Consider the following 18,384-nt stretch of genomic DNA (forward strand, 5'->3'; position numbering starts at 1 on the left):
CGCTTTTAATAAGCTTATTTATTATAAAGCTTAACTTATTACTTATGAATATATATAAATTCATAACATGAATTATAATAATACTTATAGCTTTATAATGCATTATAATAATCTAAAATTAATTATTATTATTACCGCTATAATAAGCTAGTAGCTTTAATAATTTAATATTAAAATAGCATACCTATATAGCTATTTAAAATATAACGTTTATATATAATTATTATAAGGGTATTAAATATTATTTAATAATTAGTAAATTATTTTAAAACTTTTTAATGCCTTATATAAACTTAAATAATTAAGCTATAAATAATTTAATACTTTTAAAAAGGAATTAATTAAATATTTAATGGAAATAATATTTAACCCTTGCGTTTTTATTAAAAATTAAATTATTATCGCTATTTATATTAATAATATTCTTATTATTAAGAATCCCTTTTAAGTTAATAAATTTTGCATTAAGCTTATGCAATATTTTAAATGCAAGGATCTTAATTTTTATAAATACTTGCTTAAATTAAAAATTATATAAATTAATAATAAGATTTGCATTTCTTAAAAGGGATATATTTAATAAATTTTAAAACATTTTAATATATTTAATTATAATTAAAGATAAACTCCTATAAATTTAAATTTATTTTCATAATAAAAGGAACTTAATAATATTGCAATAAATATAATAATATATTAATTACTTACTAAATCCATTAATTTTCTTATTATTAAAATAAAGCTTAATCTTACATTTCCATATGCAATGCTCTTAATATTTAATATAAAGCTTATAATTTATTATTTAAATATTATAAAGAAAATGCTTTAATATATTTAATATATATTAAATTATGCCTTATAATGTTTAAAATAAATATTATTATTTTAATTTATTATACTTAATATATACATTAACGCTTTTTATAATATTAATTTAAATAATTTAAAAGCATTTAATAAATATATGCAACTCTTTAATAGCAGCTTAATCGCTTAGTTATTAAAGCGCTAATTTATTATTACAAAATTTATTTATAAGGTAAAATATATAGCATATTTATTAATATTATTATATTTTTATTAAATAATTTAAGCATTAAAAGATTTAAACATTAAGTATATAAAATATTTACTTATTTTATATATTAATAATTAGCTAATATTAAACCTTATTTAAAATTATAAAGTTAACGTTTAATTAAAATATATTGCTATTTATTATTACTTTATTTATAAAGGAATTAAAAAAATATATAATGTTTATTACATTATATTTAAAGATAATCTTGCTAATATTTACATAAAAGCGTTACCTCGCCCTATTCTTAAAGAAACTTATATAAAATTAAGATTAAGATAAATATAAAATTTATATTATTAAAAAGGCATTTAAATAGTTAATTAAAAATAATATAAGTAAAATATATAAATATTAAATAATATTTATATAATAATCTTAATATAAATTATAATGAAATATTTAAATTATATTTTTAGCTATTAAAACGGAATATCTCTTATTATTATTAAAATGATAATATTTACGATAAGGGGTGTATTGAAAGGTATGAGGGTTATATGCCTATACGCTAGCGTTAGCCTATAAATAGGCTCCTTTTAAGCGTTTAATAGCGGGGAGATTTCTCTCCTCAAAACACAACAATTAACTATCGTTTGCTTCATTGCTTCATCAAGTCCACCACCACTGCCGTATCAAGATCGATAAAGGCTTCAGCTAAGGTTTGAGATAGTTACTGTTCCAAGAACTTCAAACTTGTTCATTCCCATCCCTCCTCACTGCAGCATCTTCAACTACATCCTCATCATATTCGTAGTCGCCGTCTTTGATACCAGTCATTTTCGCAACCACCTCGGCCGCGAAGCAATCCCCAGAAACGTTGACAGCAGTCCTGAAACGGTCCAAAAACCAGTCAATAGCCACGACGACGGCATACATCCCAGTGATGGGAATGTTCACAGCCTCACAGATCATCACCGTGAGCACGAGTGAAGAACTCGGAATTGGCGACGCCCCGATCGTTGCCAGCGTAGAGAGCAACATTATTATCACATACTGCGCTGCGTCAAGGGACATTCCCTGAGTAGCAGCCATGAACGTCACCACAACAGGGAAATAGATGGCGGTTCTATGCTAGATAAGTTGGTGGAACATAAGGTTGTTCAAAGGGAAACTCACCCATCCATGTTGACAAGGCATCCAACTGGTACTGCGAACTTGGTCACAGTAACCGGAACCCCCTGCGCCATCGTCGTCCGCATGGTGACGGGCAGCGTAGCAGCCGAGCTCGCAGAACCCCAAGCGGTCATCCAAGCTGGCGAGATACGCAGGAAGAAGGTGTAAGGCTTTTCCCTCACCAACACCGCAAAAATGATTGCCAGCGTGAAAAACATGTGGATAAACATGCCCGACAGTGCGGCCCCAATCAACACTCCAAGGTTCTGCCCAATCTCCGAGATGTCCAGCTGGAACATGTTGGGGAGGATGAGGAAGAAGACACCGATCGGGGCGAGCTTGATGAGAAATATGATGATCTTGATAACCATCTCTTCAATCTCCTTGACAACCCTGAGGATAGGGCTGTCGCGATTGAGGAGGTAGCCCACGATGATACTAACCACCATCACGCTCAGCAAGGTGTCTTCGGCCAAGGCATTGAAGATGTTCTGTGGTATCAATGTCTCGAACAAGAGGACCACAGCCTCGTGAGGCTGGACCTTTTCCCCATCTGGGTCACTCTCTTCTCTGTCTTCGCCTTGAACTGGTACCATGAGGCGCGACCAGCCGAGAGAAACAGTTAAGATGGAAAAAACAATAGCAATAATGGTAGTGACGATATAGTAACCCAGTGTCCACTTCGCAATGAGAGCGCCATTGCCGCTGCCCAGGTCACGGAGTGACTGAATTGCGAGGATGAGGGAGGTGATGATCAGAGGCAGGACTGCACGGCGTTTATCAGCTCATGTGACAGAAACGGTCTTGTTGCCTAGATGGATTTTGACTTACCAGTCGCCCTCAACGCTCGAAGCCAGGTCGTCCCTGGGATGCCGAGAATCTCAGTGCAAGCCTCGGGCACAGAGTCGACGGTGCTGGTCACAGCGAGGCCGATGGCGATGGCGACCAACGCAGAGATGACAATTTGAGCGGCTGATCCAGGCTCTTTGATCGGGTGCCACCATGGTTTCTTGGGCTCGACTATTGGGGTTGCTGAGACATCTTGGATGTCGACTGAACGTGATGAGTCTGTACGCCAGGTCTCACGCGTTTCTCCAGTCTCGATTTCTTTGCCCATCTCTTGGATGCGAGCTGTTGAATTGCGTGTTCTAGCAGAACGCAACGAGACCAGCTAAAAGGAATCAAGCGGGGACAAGAGAATTCATATCAACTATGAACTCATGATATGCTCGGGTCCAGGTCTTATCTGAACAAAGTTGGCGGCCCTGTGCAACACCGGTGTTAACCGATATCCCCTCTCACAATCAGAATTCCGGTAGGAAGCTAGGCGCCAACCGTCGTAGACATCGATAAGAAGCATCGCCTGAAACTGAGTGGATGAAAGACGAGCCAAGTGAAGCCAACGGCCCGCCTCAAGCTTGAGGATGTTTCCCAAGGCTGGGCGAGATATCGCCACCAATCTCAGCTTCCAAATTGAGCCCTGCCAGAGCCCATCGCCAAGTGGGTTCTACCACTCGTACCCTCCAACTCCGTCCTTGGCCTCGTTCCCAGCGGTCTAGTCTTACCATATCCTACCAGTTAAAATGGCAGTGGCCGTTCTTTCTTTCCCTCCCGGCACGTTGTTTTCACTGTGGTGTGTTTGCCAAGACCTGTCTCCGAGTACACTCGGGATGAACGACTTCTCCACCTCCAAGACAACCGCCCAGGCTGACCACAGCGCTTGGGTCTGGGCTGTCTGGCACCACAATGGCGGCCAAGGCTTGGACTTTCCAAAGCCTGTCACCCATGTCGAATTATGATGTCCAAAATAGACTTTATCATCAACCTTCATGCGCAATAGGGTTCCGTTTGAATATGAGGATAGATACGTTTGGAATTCCTCGCATTGGCTCCTTCTTCAATACTCCTATCTGATTGTAGAGATACTGGGGGACGCAGCCAACACTCTCGTTGCTCAGTGTGAAGATTTGTGGGAGGACTAGAAGTGAGGATACACTGCTCCGCCTGATTATGCCTGTAACTATAGGCATTTGCTTTTCCGTCCTTGCCGTCCTTGCCGTCCTTGCCGTTCAACCGGTACCACCTCCGATAACTGCACATGCGACCTAGTATTACGACCCTGCTTTCCAATCGCAGACCAATCCTGAGGCTGAAGTGCATTCCATTTAGAATGATCGAAATCAATTTGTACGATGTTCTTATGGGTAAGCCAATACATGGCGTGATGCCTTTACATTGTTTATCATGATCCATTAAACAGGAGGCCGGATCGTTCAACCTTGTCTCGCAGGATGTTGTCACATTAGCTAAGCCGTCCGCGTATTTCCTCAGGGGCCAACATTTATTTTGGGGCCTTTCTCAGAGTCAGGCCATATTCGTCGCCAGGCTACATGCTCTGATAGTAGTATATTGTTGCTGCGGCAAAGCAAGTGTTCTGTACCACCAAACGTTCACGCTATGGATAAGTCGTCTGTCACACACATCAACTAGGAGCCTAACACATGATCTCATTCAGCTAACTATAAGAATAGGCTGTGCCACTTCCAGGAGAGCGATCGTACTACTCGGCCTTGCCTTATCACTTCTTTGCCCATTTTTACTCTTATAGGCAGATCGCCTTATCAGGACAATATGTCTCAATCGCTGTTATCCTTCTGCTCTATGTTGCCCTTTATGGAGCTGATAAGTGTTTCTGTTGGATGCTAGCACCTACTTGGACTCTTTGAGGTATTGTACATAATGTTGCTGCCCTGTATAAAAGCCATGTCTTTCACGATCATAGTTTCTAAGAAAAGCAACGAGACCTAACCATTGGGCTAGCTGGTATCAGTGCAGCACATATTCTCATGTCGAGACCGGAAAAGGTCGTACCAGAGGACGAAATACTGAGATGTTCTAAGGAGAAAGGCAGCAGAGACATTCTGGTTCCACTTCAACTGCGATTGCCTGATCAACAAAGAGATGTTTGCTGACATCATGCTCACTATGTCTGCACCTTTCTTGAATCTCCCTGCCTGAGGCCCACAGCATTGGAACTTCGAATAGCGGCTCTGCAGCTAAGGTCCTTCCTGACTTGCTCTGCACAAGTAGCACACAAATAAATATTTTACCATTTCTCTACTCTATCGATTGATGATCATTGACCTCGTTCATCGCCACCTTTCGATTCTGAAGCCAGACATCTACTTTTTTTCTGGACCAAACCGACCTGAGCTGAATCGAAATGGCCACCCTCGATTCCCTCAAGCGAGCCCTCAGGCAGGCTGCCGAGGAAGCAGCACTGCCATCATCGAAGCCACTCTTGTCAGATTCCCAGTACAGCGCAGGTCTTGACATCCTAAAGCAGGGCGCGGGATGGCTTATCTACGAAGACTTCATCATTCCTTATTCATCCCGGCTTTTAGGCCCTCTTTTCGACTCTCACCCTGCAGTGTCAGTTCTGGAAATCGGACCAGGCGCAACGAGCCTGCTCAGTTACCTCCCACGCCATCTGAGACACAAGGTCAAGAAGTACAAGGCATTTGAGCCCAACAGCCTCCTTGCTGCAGGATTGGAAGAATCCCTTGGCCAAAAACCAGAGGGGGAGGCTACTTTTCCATATCTGAAGAGCCCGCCCGACATTTGTCGACAGCAATTCGATGCGGGTGACAAGAAGGGAAGCGATACTACCAGTACCAACGACTCCTCGCTTCACAACGATGAGAAGTACGACGCGATCATTTTCTGCCACAGCATGTACGGCATGAAACCCAAACACATGTTCATCGAACGGGCGCTGAACATGCTTACCGGCTCGCCGGACCATCCAGATAAAGGAGGGTTGATTTTGGTTTTCCATCGCGACAACGGGGCCCTTCACCTCGGGGACCTGGTGTGCTACCAAACGGCATCCTTCCCGACCGGAGTCGTCAGCGTGACAGACGACGACGAAGAACTGGACTCGTTCGCTTCTTTCGTGACGGGGTTTTCCATGCAGGGAGAGACGGACGCGAGCAACACGATTCGCGCTGAATGGCGCAAAGTATGTCGCAACTCAGGCCGTCGCGACGAAGCCCAGCCAGGAACTCTTGTTCAGCTCCCCAGAATTAATGGTGGCATTCACACTTTGTTCGAACCGGTTGCGGGAACTGACGGACATGGTTCCTCTGGCGGAAGGCCACAGAACAGTCAAGAACCGCGAGGCACTCCTGCACCATCCCCCTCCCGGTAGTCCAGCCAAAAGAGATCAAAGACGTACAGTTCGCTGTCCGGTGGGCTTTGGAATGCGAATTGAACCTGACTGTCGTCGGTGGTGGTCACAGCGGCCACTGTCTCTGGCCGAACGTCGTCTCGGTCGACATGAGCGCCTTCAATCAGATACACATTGTCAAGGGAGACCAAGACGGAAAGAATCCAACATTCGGCCCCTTGGTTGTTGCCGAGACCGGTTGTAAAACAGGAGACATCGTCCGCAAAACCATGGCGGAAGGCTTGACGGTGCCTTTGGGGGCCCGCCCGAGCGTGGGTGCTGGGATGTGGCTACAGGGCGGAATTGGACATCTTGCCAGGATGTACGGGCTCTCATGCGACGCCATTGTAGGCGCCGTGATGGTAAGCGTCAAGGACTACAGCCAGATCATCTGCGTCGGCCATGTACCGAGCCAACACAAGCCCCCTGGAGCCATTAAACCGGAGAACGACGCGGAACTTCTACGGGCAATCAAGGGCGCCGGAACCAACTTTGGAATCGTTATCAGCGTGATATTTCAGGCTTACGTGGCACCCACCTACCGTGCCCGGAATTGGCTCGTCAAGTTCAGTGACAGTCTCAAAGGACAGAGAAAGCTCAGCGAATTTGACAGTCTCATTGCCGAGGAGCTCCCCCGGAACATTTCTGCGGATGCATATTTGTACTGGGAGGACGGCAAGCTGCGTCTGGGAGTGACAATGTTCGAGTCTCTAACGGGAGAAACTACATCAAGCTTCGAACAAGCCTCAGCGAAGTTAGACTTCTTTTGGGGTCCTGGCGACGATCTCAAGGCCACGAACGCTGTCGATCTGTTCGACACGGAGATGTACGTGTCTAGAATGCACGGCGGACATGGCGGCGGCAAGACCTTATCGTTCAAGCGGTGTGTATTCCTGAAACACATCGGAGAGGCAGAGGTCGCAGGCCACCTGCTGGCAGCTATCGAGAACCGCCCATCTCCACTCTGTTACCTCCATCTATTGCAAGGAGGCGGAGCAATCTGTGATGTCGCCCCTGACGCTACCGCTTTCGGCTGTCGAGACTGGGACTTCGCATGCGTAATAACCGGCGTATGGCCCCGCGATGAAGACGACACCGAAATCGCACAGTATGCCACACAATGGGTTTACGACGTCGCCGGAAACTTATTGGCCTTGAGCGGATGTCGTGGTGTTTATGGAGCGGATCTTGGACCGGACCCCAGAGACTCCGTGTTGGCGACCAAGGCCTTTGGACCAATTCGACGAGACCTAGCCTTTCTCAAACGCACCATGGACCCGCAAGAAGTGCTGGAATACGCCTGCCCGCTGCCGGAGGTTTCACTAAGACAAAAGATCATCATCCTTGTCACCGGCGAGAGCTGCGCGGGAAAGGACTTCTGTGCCGACGTCTGGGTCTCGGTGCTCACCAGACGTAAAATCACTTGTCACGAGCAACTTACCGCACGTGTAGTGAGCATCAGCAGTGCGACCAAGCGAGAATACGCAGCAGCTAAGGGTGCTGATCTGGGTCGCCTCCTATGGGACCGTGCTTATAAGGAGCAACAACGGCCAGACCTGACGGCGTTTTTCAAGAGCCAGGAGCGGGAGCGACCTGATCTTCCCAAGGAGCAGTTCTTGAATGTGGTACGCATCGCCGGGGACGTGGACGTGCTTCTCATCACCGGAATGAGAGACGAGGCGCCACTCGCGACGTTTTCACATCTGGTACCGGAGAGCAGGCTGCTCGAGGTCTACGTCCAAGCCAGTGACCAGAATCGACGGAGTCGTGGAGGGCGCGACAACGGTGACGGCAGCAACGAGACCAGTGAAGGCAACAGCAGCTGGCCGGATACCACAGTCTTGCCCTACCGGCCCAGTCTGACTTTTATTAACAACATGTCCGGAAGCGAGGCAGCAGAGGAGTTCGCCAAACACCACCTGTTTCCCTTCTTGCATCACGACCTGCAGGATCTTGCCGACATGGTGGGCACGGTGCCTGACTTCCCGCGCCAGGGCATCGAGTTCCGCCACGTGCTCGGCATCGCAGAGGAGTACGGCGGGCTGACCCTCTGCACTTCCTTACTGCAATCACACTTCGTCGGCGGCTGGGCCACGGTCAACTCGATCGCTTCCTGCGAGACCGGCGGCCTTATCTTCGCGTCGGCGCTGGCACTACAGGTCAAGGTGCCCCTGTTGCCGATCCGCAAAGCTGGCAAGCTGCCTCCGCCCACAGTCTCCGTCGCCAAGAAGCCCTCGTATGTCTCTTCTGCGGCATCCGAGGACGCGCGAGAGGAGCGCATCGAGCTGGAGCTGGACAAGGTCCCCGAGGGCCCGGGGGCGAGAGTGGTTGTGGTGGATGACGTGCTCTCCAAGGGTGAGACCCTGTGCGCAGTGCTCGAGCTGTTGGAAAAGGCTGGAGTCCACGCTGAGAACGTCAGCGTCATGGTAGTGGCCGAGTTCCCAGTTCACCGTGGCCGGGAGCTGTTGCGCCAACGTGGGTTTGGCAGAACCAGTGTCCAGAGTCTTTTGGTCTTCGGTGGTGCTTAGGAAGGAAGGAATTAGGCTGCTTCGTACAAGTAGGCGCAGAAATGCGTGGGAGAGCTACTGAGCAAATATTTTCATCTTGTCCTTGTCCGCGTGATTAAGTCCTGTTGGTTGTAGTGCTGTACTGTGCAACGTCATTCGACCTTGTCAACGGTTGTATAGCTATGTCAACATAGATACCTTACTCTGCAATTCAAGGAAGACAGCCAACACACAACGAGTCGTTACTCAACCTGTTCGGACTACACAGTAGAAGGACTTCGCCCTCGTTTTCCATCCCTGGATGCCTTGAAGTCTGCCCAACCTTGTCGCAGCATCTGATTGACAGGTGCTCGACCTCTTTGGAGGTCCCGCATATCGCCCTTCACGATCGCAAGCGCCTGAGGGGCTAGGCGTGTCAGATCCTCCACTCGCGATTCCGACTGAGAGGGTGAGTGTTAGCCGTGTCCGCTGCGTACGAGGCGAAGCGTCAGATTGTGTTGCTCACTAGTGGGTGTGTTCTTTCATGCTCGGGAATTCTCCTGACTATCGCGGACGTTCCAGTCGCCTTCGAGATCGAAGTCTGCTTCGCGCGAGCCTCCGCTGCAGCGAAATCTTGATCCTCTTCCGCCTTTACCGACGCCCAAACCCTTCGAGCCGCGTATGGATTGTAGCCGGCTTCAGTCATTAGGAGCAATCCGATTGCATCCGCTTCTTTTTCCTGCTTGCGGTACGCAGACAGACGCATTGCTTCTCCAATGGCGAAAGGTATCAAGAGAATGCCTCCAACAACGAACTCAATGGCTACCATAGCCGCACAAAGCGACAGGGCTCCAACAATCCCGGCGGGTGTGTATGGAATGCCATAATAATACTCCATAATCTTTCGGCTATGTCTTTCATCGTCGTGTTTGGCGATTACGTGTGCAAGTTCGTGCGCAAGGACGACTGCAAGATCATCTTTGGCCTTGATATGCTTGAGCATTCCACTGTAGATAATCACCATCGACATCTCGTCCGACACTGCTGCGTTGGCCTCTTGACGTGTATGTCAGTTTGCGAGAGTAACATGGATAACAGACTTGTAGGTACAAAACAACTGACCAGGATCCGGGATGATGTAGACCTTCCACTCACGGTCGTCGACCCCAGCGGCGACTGCAATGTCCATAAAAACCTGCCTCACCTTCTCAGACTGTGGCCTGATCAGACTTTGAAACTCCTCAATCTTTGAGAAGACTTGCTCTGAGAGAGGTTCGCTTGAAGATTGCGGCACGCTGTAGTACGCAAAGCGGCGACGACCTGTGACGGGTGTCTTTTCTGAGTGCGTCAACCAGAAATAGGTCGTACCACCCCAAGAGACCACTATTAAGGCTGCGTATAGAGCAGCAATGCCGGCCCAATACGGGCCAATTCCGATCGATGAATGCTTATCGCGGTTGTAACGCTCTCTGGCCAGGGCGGTGAGGGCCTCCGCTCGTTTCGAAGGCCTCGCTGTCTTTCTTGACGCGAAGTATCGACGACCCAACGGACTATGAGTGAGATGTGATCCAGAGCGCATTGTGAAAGCATGGTGGACCAGAACCGCCGGCTGGTGTGCATTCGTTGACACAGCCCCGAGAAGCCTCCAATGATGCGTGATGGTGTAGGGTGGACATCTTGGGATCGCACATTGGTAAAGTATCGACATGTTGTCGATTAGCTCGTCCAGAGTGTGCACAGCAACGAAACGGGGCTGCTTCCCCAGCTAAAAACCGAATTCTGCTCAACAGATGAAGGAGGGACTGCTTGTGAAGAGAGAGGAGAGGTAGAAATCTAGCCCCAAGGCAATGTTGGTGCAACCAAGGCCGGATTTGCTGCGGGGATATTGCTTTTGAATCTTGCTTTGGAAACAGCCACCAGCGGGCCTATTCCGCCCAGTTCACAAGATCATACGCGCGTAGTGTTGCGGGAACACCTATCCACAGCCTTGAATATATGTGGCTCGGACAACTCACTTGTAAGTACTCGTCACAGAAAGTCAACAAACGTTTTGCATCGCAAGGTTGACGAGATCCATCATGTGAAATTGAACCCCTGAATGTGGCAGGAATTGAGGGTGTCCCAAGGGTTAGGGCTAAAGTCTTCGCAGAGCGCCTCCCTGCCGCGCCTGCCTCAGTGGCCCGCGAGCTCGTTGACAGCTTCTTTCCTCTCTTCTTGCGCAGAACCCCTCAGCTCAATGAAAGATCACCATTTGGCATGATCCCTAGGCTCATTACACACCAAACCCGCAATTTGTGACGTAAGCCTCAGTAACCAGCAAGATGGACAGCTTGCCAACAGTTCACATGCTGGCTAGACCGAGAACGCTCCCCGATCCAAGGTTCTAGGAAGTGACTGACATCAAAATCACAGGAAATAAAAGTTGGAGAGAAGAAAATGGTGGTCAAGAGCGTAGATGAATAATAGCCTCATTGCAGCACCTAAGATAAGCCTTTGAGTGATATTGAGAAGAAGCCGTGTCTGAGATGCACGGCGAGCCCTAGCTACAGCTCCCGGGACGGGGACGGGAAATGCTGCACACAAGTGACAGTCGATTGTCACATACCATTAACATTCCTGTATGTGTTGCATCGATTAGATCATGCAAAGCCGGGTCAGCCCTCGGCATCGCTTCGAATAGATTGTCTGTTTGACGAGATAGACCAAAACCCTGCCGTAGCAGCCATGGCAGTCTAGGTGACCACGCAAGCCAGCTGAAAGAAGGGGTTCGTCCGTCCCTCCCATGCTCAACGGCTCAGGTAGTGCCAGCCAGAACATGTCTCAGCACTGGTGCACCGTTCACTGCTGAAGCTGAAAGAAGGGAGCAAGCAGTGTGCCCAAACTGAGCCGAGCCCCCCATCTAGGTCTGCCTTCCTCAGCTCTCGGGGACCTGCAGCAGCCAGCGACAACAGCTGGCGCGCAGAAGGCAAGGGAGGACGACAGACCCGCGACCCACCAGTCAAGACGTTATCTTTCCCCAGGGGACGCGTTGGCATTCATTTAACAATAATAAACCCGCCGCACAGGCTCGGCAGAGGGGCGTCAGAACTTTATCTGGTCTCTTCCTTTATTTTACCTTTTTCCTTTCGCACCCGGAAGCGGGGGCGGATCGAGCAAAGCAAATCGCCCCAGACTTGCGTTCGAGATGGCGCGGCCTGCCTCACCCCACAACATGTCTCCACCGGCCTGGTCCAGGCTCCGCTCCAAGGAGTACACGTACGCACTCGTGGCCGTCCTCGTCGTCCTCGTCTACTTCACCTTTTTCAGGCACGGTGGCGGCATCCACGCGGCGGCTGACTTCCAGCATCTCTTTCCGGCGGGAGACGATGGGTCCGCCTCCGACATCTCACCACCCGCCCTCGTCGATGACACCGGCGGCGTGTCTCCGAACCAGCCGATAGCTGGCAGCACTATTGGCGGGAGCAGCGGCGGCTCCTCCGCGTCCGATGGAAAGCCGCAGCATCAACAACAGCAGCAACAACAGCAGGGCCCGCCCCCACCGGCAGTCGACCGCCCCAAGGCCGTCATCATCGAGAGCAGCATGATCCCGAACCTGATCCCGGTGATGCTGCACTTCGCGACGGTGCTCGGGCCGGCGTGGGGGATGGTGCTCTTCACGCTCAGGGACAACTGGGTGGAGCCGCTGTCGGCCCCCTTCCAGCGGCTGCAGGACGAGGGCCGCGTCGAGGTGCGATTCCTGCCCGAGGGGACCAAGCTGGCCGACTCGGGGTCGGTGTCGCGGTTCCTGACGTCGCCGTGGGTGTGGGAGCAGGTGGTCGACGCGAAGCGGGTGCTGCTGTTCCAGAGCGACAGCATCCTGTGCTCGCGGTCCGAGGAGAGGGTCGAGGACTACTTCAAGTATGACCTCGTCGGCGCCCCGATCGCGGAGCAGTACGGGCAGGGCTTCAACGGCGGGCTGAGCGTGCGCAACCCGCGCGTCTTCCTCAACGTCACGCGCTCCGTCGACTTTGCGACGTCGGGCGCCGAGTTCGAGGACCAGTACTTCTACGCCGAGCTCATGAAGGCCGGCGCGGAGCTGCCCACCGTCGAGGCCGCCATGACTTTTGCCGTCGAGACGATGTACTACGAGACGCCGCTGGGGTACCACCAGCCGCAGAGGTGGCAGGCGGCCAAGATGCCCAACATCGAGGAGTGGTGTCCGGAGGTCAAGATGCTCATCGGGCGGAGGGCGCAGTGAGGACGTGTGGTCTGGTCGGATCAATGTGGGTTTGATATCTCGCGCGCAATATACAACGTCGTTCAAGGATAAAGGGCGATCACGACAGTTCTCCACGCCCCACTGAAGTACTGTAATACGCGGGTTTGAAGTGTAGTGACTCTCCGCAACCCACATACTGACTTAGGCTACTGCACCTGACCTGGTAGTCGAGGCACATCTGTCACCTCGGCGCCACACCGTCCGGAGTGGCGCCTGGGCGTCCAGCGCCCCTGATCAGATATAAGATCAACATGTTCTTGCATCACGGCCCGGCTCTGTGACATCTGCGGGGGTGTGATGTTCGGCGTGCAGACGGACTACGGAGTTCATGGCCCACTGACAACGACCTCCCTTGATACTGGCTTCCGGTGACATCACAGCGTCATGCACGTTCAGATACCGGTGCAATCTGTCAGTCTGTAGGGGCAAACCTCACTCGAGGTCCATCTGCGTGAAACAACCTGTCTGGAAGATAAATGAGTGACGACTGGTTTAAAACATGCCAAATCTCTCTCGCGATCCAAGGGAGGTGGACATCCGTCGTCGCGCCTCAGCTCTGGCCGCTCGCCTGCGTTGATTGGGCCGGGATGTAGAGGATGGGATCGGCGACGAACTGCGACACTTGAGGGTGGGGCTGTAAGAATCCCACAAGGTTGACTGATGGCGACGACGGTAGTATGTGCGTTGTGCACAGGATGCTTTTTTTGCTCCGGCAGTGGCCTGAGTGGCCATGCGGGTGCCGAGTCTGTTCACATACATGAGCAGTCATGAACTCGCCTGGCAGCCCTGGGCCAGGCTTCGTGGAAAAAGAAATGCGGACCCAATCCAGGGTGCGCAAGCGGTTTGGAGCTGGACATCTGGGCATCTGATGTGAAACGATGGGATGCTGTCGACGGCACGATGCCGCCGTCGGGACGCCGGACTTGCACCATTCCACCGGTGAAAAGCCGATCACTTCCGCCTCGCGACTCTGCTCCAGTGGTGGTCAAGGCTAGCTAGCTATACTTTGGACGGTTTGATGGTGGCACAATGATGTTTTCATCCGTAGATGAGTTAGCTGATAGACAGACCTGCAGGGTCAGGGCACTTTGCTGTGGAACTGCTCGATCTTGTCGCTGAGAAAGCACAGAAGTTTGGTAGGGTCGCCCAGGCTGTGCAGCATTACCGGTCGCCAAGGCTCCGAGGCGGCCTAGTTTCCACTGGGTTTCACAGGCACAGGGCGCTGGCAGAAAAGCCTGAGAGCTCCCACGGCCGAGAGTTGGGATGACTTTCGCGATAGATGCACATTCTAGGCTGCTTCGTGCGGATTTTGTTTCGGTGAGACGAGAACATGTTAGTTCATTAGCTGGCTGTGTCAGCTCGCCGGCCGCAAAATGGGTTGCGCTTGTTTGCCAGGTGATGCTGGGCCGATGCTGGTTTGCACGCCGCGTGTTCGGATTGTCTGTCGAGCGTCTGCCTCACGGATTGCCAGGGGGCCAAGGCGCTTACGAACCGTTCCGGCGCAGGCCAAGACCAGGCGCAGGAGCACAGAAGGGCTGGGCGGAGAGCTTGTCTTGACTACCAGTCGACAGCCCCGTGGACGGACAATTGCTTGGCCTGCTTGAGCGACTCAGGGGCCGCGGTAGATTTGGCCTCATGAGTAGTGGTCTGGATCGTCCATCCCCCGCGTGCAATTGTACGGAACCCGGGGATTACAGGAGCGATCTCCGTGCTTGGCCGCGACCACCTGGGCGTCTCGCGGACGGAGGACGATGGCTGGAAGCGACGGCTCGTCATCGTGCGATGGTAGCGAACCGCCTTGGGCTGTCGGAGACGTATAGCCAGGCCGTGTTTCCGGTCCGCAGGAAGCCATCTCACTTGTCAAAAAACCCAAGCAGTACCACAATTGTACAGTAAAAGCACAAGATCTGGCCGAGGTGTGGATGTGTCCTGCCAGCCTGCAAGAGCCCCCCTGTGCCCTGCTCCCCGTATTCCCTAAAGGGGAGTGGATGAGTGGATGAGCAAGGCGAGATAGTGAACATGGCTGACCAGTGTAGCACGGCACAGGAATGCAGCAGCGCGGCAAGGGCGCGGGCAGCAGCACCGTGGCATTGTGGCAGCAAGAACTTTCCAATCTGGGATTGAGGGTTGATTTGCATTGATCTGCGGGATTGGGATGGCGCTTTGATGTGGCAGTGCTGGGCCTGCAACGATCATCGCAGCATCTCAGCCATCCGTTGTCAACCACCCTGGCTGCCCTGGTAGGCCCGGACCATCCAGCCAGCCCAGCTGCCCAGCTAGTAACCCTCGGGCGGTGCTGGCACACGAATCGACTTCGTCTGATACCATCATTGCCGTCACAGCAGCCTGCTCCTGGTGTTTTACACGAGCTGCTGGGAGGGTCAGCGCCCCATCGTTAGGTGGCACACACGGCAGCGGGCAGTGCACCGTATCGTATCGCGTCTCGTCGGATCGCAATCGGATCGCCCTGGCGCAGGTGCTGGTGCGTGTGCTGGTGCGCATACTGTACAAACGCAGACGCAGACATACAGTGCTCCCACGGGCCGTTGGATGGTGAATTGTGGGATCAAGAATGACGACGGTAGTGATTGCGATTGACAGTGCCGGCAGCTAGGTTCTCTACTTGGCAATCTCCATCCCCATCTCCAATCGCCTGGTCGAGGGAAAAGGAGGACGAAATGACAGTTCGGCTGCCAAGCCGAATAAAAGAGGGAAATAAGCGCTGCAGGGGCAGGCACATTGTACGCAGGTGGCGGAGCAGGGGTCTCTCTGCCTTACCAGAAGGACTGCCTGCCTCTTTCCTCGGCCATTCTCCCAGCCCAGCCCAGCCAACCAAGCCAACCTGGAACCCAGCCAGCCAGACCCCACACCCTGCCACTCAGCCCAGTGCAGCACACTAGCTACTGCCGCCTGCAGCCACCAGCCAGAACCGTCGTGCCTGGGGGCTCGTGTCTCGCCCAGTTCGAGTTTCAGGTCCCATCTGCTTTCCTCCCAGACCCCACCTTCTTGGGGGTGGCGGCAGACTACTGCTCCCACCCACTCTCGAGGCAGTCCACTTCGAATTCCCCTGGTAGCCAGTCTGGTCTGGTCTGCATTCATTGATTCTGCATCTTGCATTCTGCCCAGCGCGGTCCCACAAAGGAAAGGGTTTCAACCTCTATATTGTGGATTCCTGCGCTAGCCGACCCCCATACCATAATATCATTAGGCTCCACGCTCCCAAGGCCGCCCTGGGCCCGTTTCTTGGGACTTCCCATCCTCGACTGCCACCCCCCTCCACCACCTGTTTCTTTGTATTCGCGTACCAAATTTAGACTAATTAACATTGTCTCTTCTCCTACTGCCATCCACCCGACCCGTTTGCCCTTCCTTTGAGTTTTGGTCACCATACACATCTACACTACTCCGTACATCGTTCTGTATCAGCGCGACCCGCCTGAAACTCGCCGTATTCTTTGACTTTTAGTTTAGGACTCTTAAACCGGACCATTTAAGCAGCAATCAGCCTTTCGCTACTGGAGAAAGATTTGGGAGAAGGAACCATCACCGCTTGGACTGAGAATCGGAGGGGTGAAAGAAGAAGCAAGCAGAAGCAGGCGCATCCAATTCCAACAGACTTACCGACGTCACCAAAGCACAACACCACCACACATGCGGCCATGGGAGGCAGAAAGGATAGAACCGAGGACATCGAGATGGGGAGCCAGGGGATGTGGAATTCGACGTCATCAGAAGCCAGCAGCAACACCAACGACCCAAAACGAAAAAAGGGCAAGACAGAGGCCGACAACACCAGGCCGGAGGACCTCGAGCCGAACTACCAGCCTATAAACTGGAAAAGGGTCTTCTTCGCGCCCAAGTACATCCCCATGTGGATCATCCTGATAATTGTCGGCATCCTCACCGCCATCATAACACTCAAGCACGACGAGGTCGTCGACGCACTGCGGCCCTTTGCCGAGAAGGTCCGCAACATTCCCGCCGGCTGGCTCATCTTCGTTGCCATCCTGTTCATCATCTCGTTCCCGCCCTTGTTCGGCCACGAGGTCGTCGCGCTGCTGGCCGGTGTTGTGTACGGACTGTGGATAGGGTTTGCCGTCGTCTCGGCGGGGACATTTATTGGCGAGAGTGAGTCTATCTATCCTGTCGCGCGCCGGACATTTTCCTGTCTGGGGGGGGGGGGGCGAATATGGTAACTAACGATCTTGCGCAGTCGGAACATGGTTCGCCTTCAAGAAGTTCCTGCGAAGGAAGGCTGAGAAGATGGAGCGGACGAATCTCACGTACGGCGCCATGGCGAGGTTATGCCGTGATGGCGGATTCTGGGTACGATAATCCACCCCTTTGCAAGTCAAATGATCTTCCAACTTGACTAACATGACATCCAGATCGTCTTCGTAATCCGCTTCTCCATCATCCCCTCCCATTTGTCCACGGCCGTCTTCTCAACCTGCGACGTCAAGTTCTGGCACTTCGCCGTCTCGACCTTCCTGACCCTGCCCAAGCAGCTCATCCTGGTCTACCTCGGCGTGCTCCTGGTGGAGGAGCAGGACGGCGCGACGGTCAAGAACGCCCTGTTCGCCGTCGCTGGTGTCGTCACGGTGCTGGCGGGCGTGTGGATCTGGTTCAAGATGGCCAAATACAAGAAGCAGCTGCTCGCTGAGCAGGCAGAGAGGCAGGCCAACAAGGAGGCCCAGCGCCTGGGCCTGACGAGGAACGACAGCGGCTACGCCACGGGCGGCACCGCCACGAACGGCAACCACGACCCCATGCCCACGACCGGCGTCGACGCCGGAGTCGTCTACCACTCGTACCCCTCGACGCAGTCCTTCAGCGTACCACAGCCACCACAAACCCCACAAAACTACGCGCCATACCGGCCCGAGCCCAACCGGACGTACAGCGGGGCGCAAACACCCGGCGGCGGCCCACACGGGCCGTACAACCACTACGACCAGGACACATACTACCACAGCGCCGACAACTCGGGCGATGTCGGCATGGCCCTCAGTCATTCCGACTCGTACGGCCCGCCGGGCTACACATCACCACCGTCGTACCCACTGCGGCAGGTCGACAGCCTTGGAGACGGCCGGCCGGCACAGGGCAAGGACTTCATCTAATGTACACCTTTTTTTTTTCTTGCGATCTAAAGATGGCCTGACGTGGTAGTCTGTCTGGTCATCGTTGTATAGGCGGGCGTCTTTGAAGTTTT

The 18,384-nt window shown here is 51.7% G+C and overlaps 5 protein-coding genes across 5 annotated transcripts; 3 read left to right on the forward strand and 2 right to left on the reverse strand.

Moving 5' to 3' along the window:
• Nucleotides 1-1,771: 1,771 nt before the first annotated feature.
• Nucleotides 1,772-3,314, reverse strand: INS49_015342 (uncharacterized protein; the record flags this gene model as incomplete). The annotated part of the gene is made up of 3 exons (XM_043176023.1): nt 1,772-2,150; nt 2,201-2,963; nt 3,029-3,314. The coding sequence occupies 3 exons, from the start codon at nt 3,312-3,314 to the stop codon at nt 1,772-1,774; spliced, it is 1,428 nt and encodes a 475-aa protein (XP_043019478.1).
• A 2,106-nt stretch (nt 3,315-5,420) lies between these two features.
• On the forward strand, nt 5,421-8,953 carry INS49_015343 (uncharacterized protein; the record flags this gene model as incomplete). The annotated part of the gene is made up of 2 exons (XM_043176024.1): nt 5,421-6,218; nt 6,353-8,953. 2 exons carry the CDS (start codon nt 5,421-5,423, stop codon nt 8,951-8,953), a joined length of 3,399 nt encoding a protein of 1,132 aa, XP_043019479.1.
• Nucleotides 8,954-9,419: 466 nt separating this feature from the next.
• INS49_015344 (uncharacterized protein) lies at nt 9,420-10,490 on the reverse strand (the record flags this gene model as incomplete). The annotated part of the gene is made up of 2 exons (XM_043176025.1): nt 9,420-9,967; nt 10,034-10,490. 2 exons carry the CDS (start codon nt 10,488-10,490, stop codon nt 9,420-9,422), a joined length of 1,005 nt encoding a protein of 334 aa, XP_043019480.1.
• A 1,632-nt stretch (nt 10,491-12,122) lies between these two features.
• On the forward strand, nt 12,123-13,148 carry INS49_015345 (uncharacterized protein; the record flags this gene model as incomplete). Its single annotated transcript, XM_043176026.1, has 1 exon — nt 12,123-13,148. The coding sequence occupies one exon, from the start codon at nt 12,123-12,125 to the stop codon at nt 13,146-13,148; it is 1,026 nt and encodes a 341-aa protein (XP_043019481.1).
• Nucleotides 13,149-16,828: 3,680 nt separating this feature from the next.
• INS49_015346 (uncharacterized protein) lies at nt 16,829-18,292 on the forward strand (the record flags this gene model as incomplete). The annotated part of the gene is made up of 3 exons (XM_043176027.1): nt 16,829-17,297; nt 17,383-17,495; nt 17,558-18,292. 3 exons carry the CDS (start codon nt 16,829-16,831, stop codon nt 18,290-18,292), a joined length of 1,317 nt encoding a protein of 438 aa, XP_043019482.1.
• Between the last annotated feature and the right edge of the window lie 92 nt (nt 18,293-18,384).

The sequence above is a fragment of the Diaporthe citri genome, assembly GCF_014595645.1.
Source record: "Diaporthe citri strain NFHF-8-4 chromosome Unknown scaffold_9, whole genome shotgun sequence".
Lineage (NCBI taxonomy): Eukaryota > Fungi > Ascomycota > Sordariomycetes > Diaporthales > Diaporthaceae > Diaporthe > Diaporthe citri.